Raw genomic sequence first — 1862 nt, 5'->3', positions numbered from 1 at the left:
AAGTGTCTATATCAGGTCATTCACAGCGCGCTGGCCTCATGATGTGTAGATATTTTGAAAATTGAGTTGAATGAACCAAATCCATTTTACTTTTAATCTGCTTTTTATCCTCAGCAACTGTCTTCTCTGTCTTGTAATAAATTTTTTCTATATTTGGCTTTGCTGTGTCATGTTTATACAATGACAGTAAAGATAAAGATACTTGACGTCAAGTCGGGGATTTAAAGTACAAGCGTCCAAAGCATGTAGGAACACTGGCGACAAAAATCACTTTTTCCTTCAGTGTGTTGCTCACATAGATGATGCCTTGTCTGTGTCTGAGCAGGAGGTTCCTGAGGAGACCGGCCTCCGTCATGTCCCCGAGTTTGATCATGTCGTCCACCCCCTCCACCGATGTAGGGTGCATGATCTTGAGGGAGGCTTCCTGCTCCGGTGACAACCTGCGCTCCTGAGGAAGGGTGAAAACGGGAATACACTCAGCGACATAACACCAACTGTTGCCGTTTTGGGATGTTTGACTTTTACCCTGTGAGAGTGCAAAAGCACTGTTTACCTTTCCCTCATCGTCCACCAGCAACCGCTGACCCGACGGTGTTACTTTGACCCTTGCTCCGATGGGCACCCCTATGCTCGAGTCCACCCAAACCCATTCCCCCTGAAAGCAAAAGACAGAAAGATTTCACGTTGTCCTTCAGGGACACGGGACTAGGTTTCAGTTTACGGGAACACAAAGTGACACTCGGTGGGGCGGCAGTTCTCTCAATAAAACTCACATCTCCAAAGTTATTATCTCGAGTTTGTTTCAGCCTTACCTTTCTCAACATCACAAGTTTCTTTTATTTCTAGTCCCTGGAGAGAAAAAGAAAAAGAAATCCATACAATGAGTTGCAATTACCAAAGTACTGACGATTTAAAGGGTTTTGTTTTGGCTTTTTTAATCTGAACTGTTGTGTTCAATGTCAGCGCTCAAGGTGTGCAGCGGTAAAACAAATCACGGAGCACTGTTAATGTCACCGTTAAAATGAAAACGGTCTACCCGATGATCCTTTGGTGTGGGATCTTCATTAATTCCCGTCTCGTTCCTCGTCTTTGCGTCTTATAGAATCCGTCTCCGTATGAGGAAGGATAAAACTCAGCGTGCCTATGAGTGACAGAGGTTTTATGATGCTTTGACTTTGGACTGACTGTAAGAGGAGGAAGAGAAATGGATCGCTTACTCAGAAGTGAATAAGGAACTTGTCACAGTGGAGTGATGTGTGTCTTTCTGGGCAATTTAGGGGAGCCCATCCAAATGTTTTTCACCTTGAACTTGCAGTATTCCTACTGAAGCTTATATCAGGTTACATCCACTACTACTACTGTACAGGACCAAATCTTAAAATGCACAACCTGCTGAAATCAACAAATCGTGCAGGTCATGTTGTTTAAATAAGAAGTTAAATAAGAAGATAATACGTTTATTAAAGGAGATTTTACATAAATGTCCTTGGTGGTGGATTTACCAGGATCATATTGGATGGATGTTTATTGAGACTTTGGACCCTGCCTGTGTAAATTGTAGGAGACACAGCTGAGCATCTCCCTGCTGCTGCAATAAAGATGTAAATATGAGATTAGACTAGAGAAGGATCAGATTTCTGCCACAACAGTGTTATTATCAGCATTCTTGTTATCAATTAAGCCCTATTGTACGCAACAGGGTGTGGGGAGTCCACCATTGTGGCTGTGCTGGGTCTTCAAGAGGCTAATCTTTCCTGACAGTCAGAAGTTGTTCCTTAAATCATCAGGAAATCGCTATTAAAGTTTCATGGGTTTAAAGTCATGACAGTATACTTGGCTGATTGCTCACAGGCGTCAGCCCG

The 1862-nt window shown here is 43.0% G+C and overlaps 1 protein-coding gene across 1 annotated transcript in view; it reads right to left on the bottom strand.

Annotated features, from left to right (window-relative positions):
- The window catches only part of LOC102206875 (unconventional myosin-VIIa-like), a 20702-nt gene extending 19878 nt beyond the window's left edge, over positions 1-824 (bottom strand). Inside the window, exons 1-3 of the mRNA XM_005742027.1 lie at positions 813-824; positions 554-655; positions 256-448 (exon numbers count right to left, since the gene is read on the bottom strand). Of these exons, the coding sequence (XP_005742084.1) occupies positions 256-448; positions 554-655; positions 813-824 (307 nt within the window). The remainder of the gene's footprint in view (positions 1-255; positions 449-553; positions 656-812) is intronic.
- Positions 825-1862: the final 1038 nt, after the last annotated feature.

Source organism: Pundamilia nyererei, unplaced genomic scaffold, assembly GCF_000239375.1.
Source record: "Pundamilia nyererei isolate P.nyererei 1_Seehausen unplaced genomic scaffold, PunNye1.0 scaffold00115, whole genome shotgun sequence".
Taxonomy (NCBI): Eukaryota; Metazoa; Chordata; class Actinopteri; order Cichliformes; family Cichlidae; genus Pundamilia; species Pundamilia nyererei.
The sequence above is the reverse complement of the archived record's forward strand: the minus strand, read 5'-3'. Positions and strand labels throughout refer to the sequence as shown.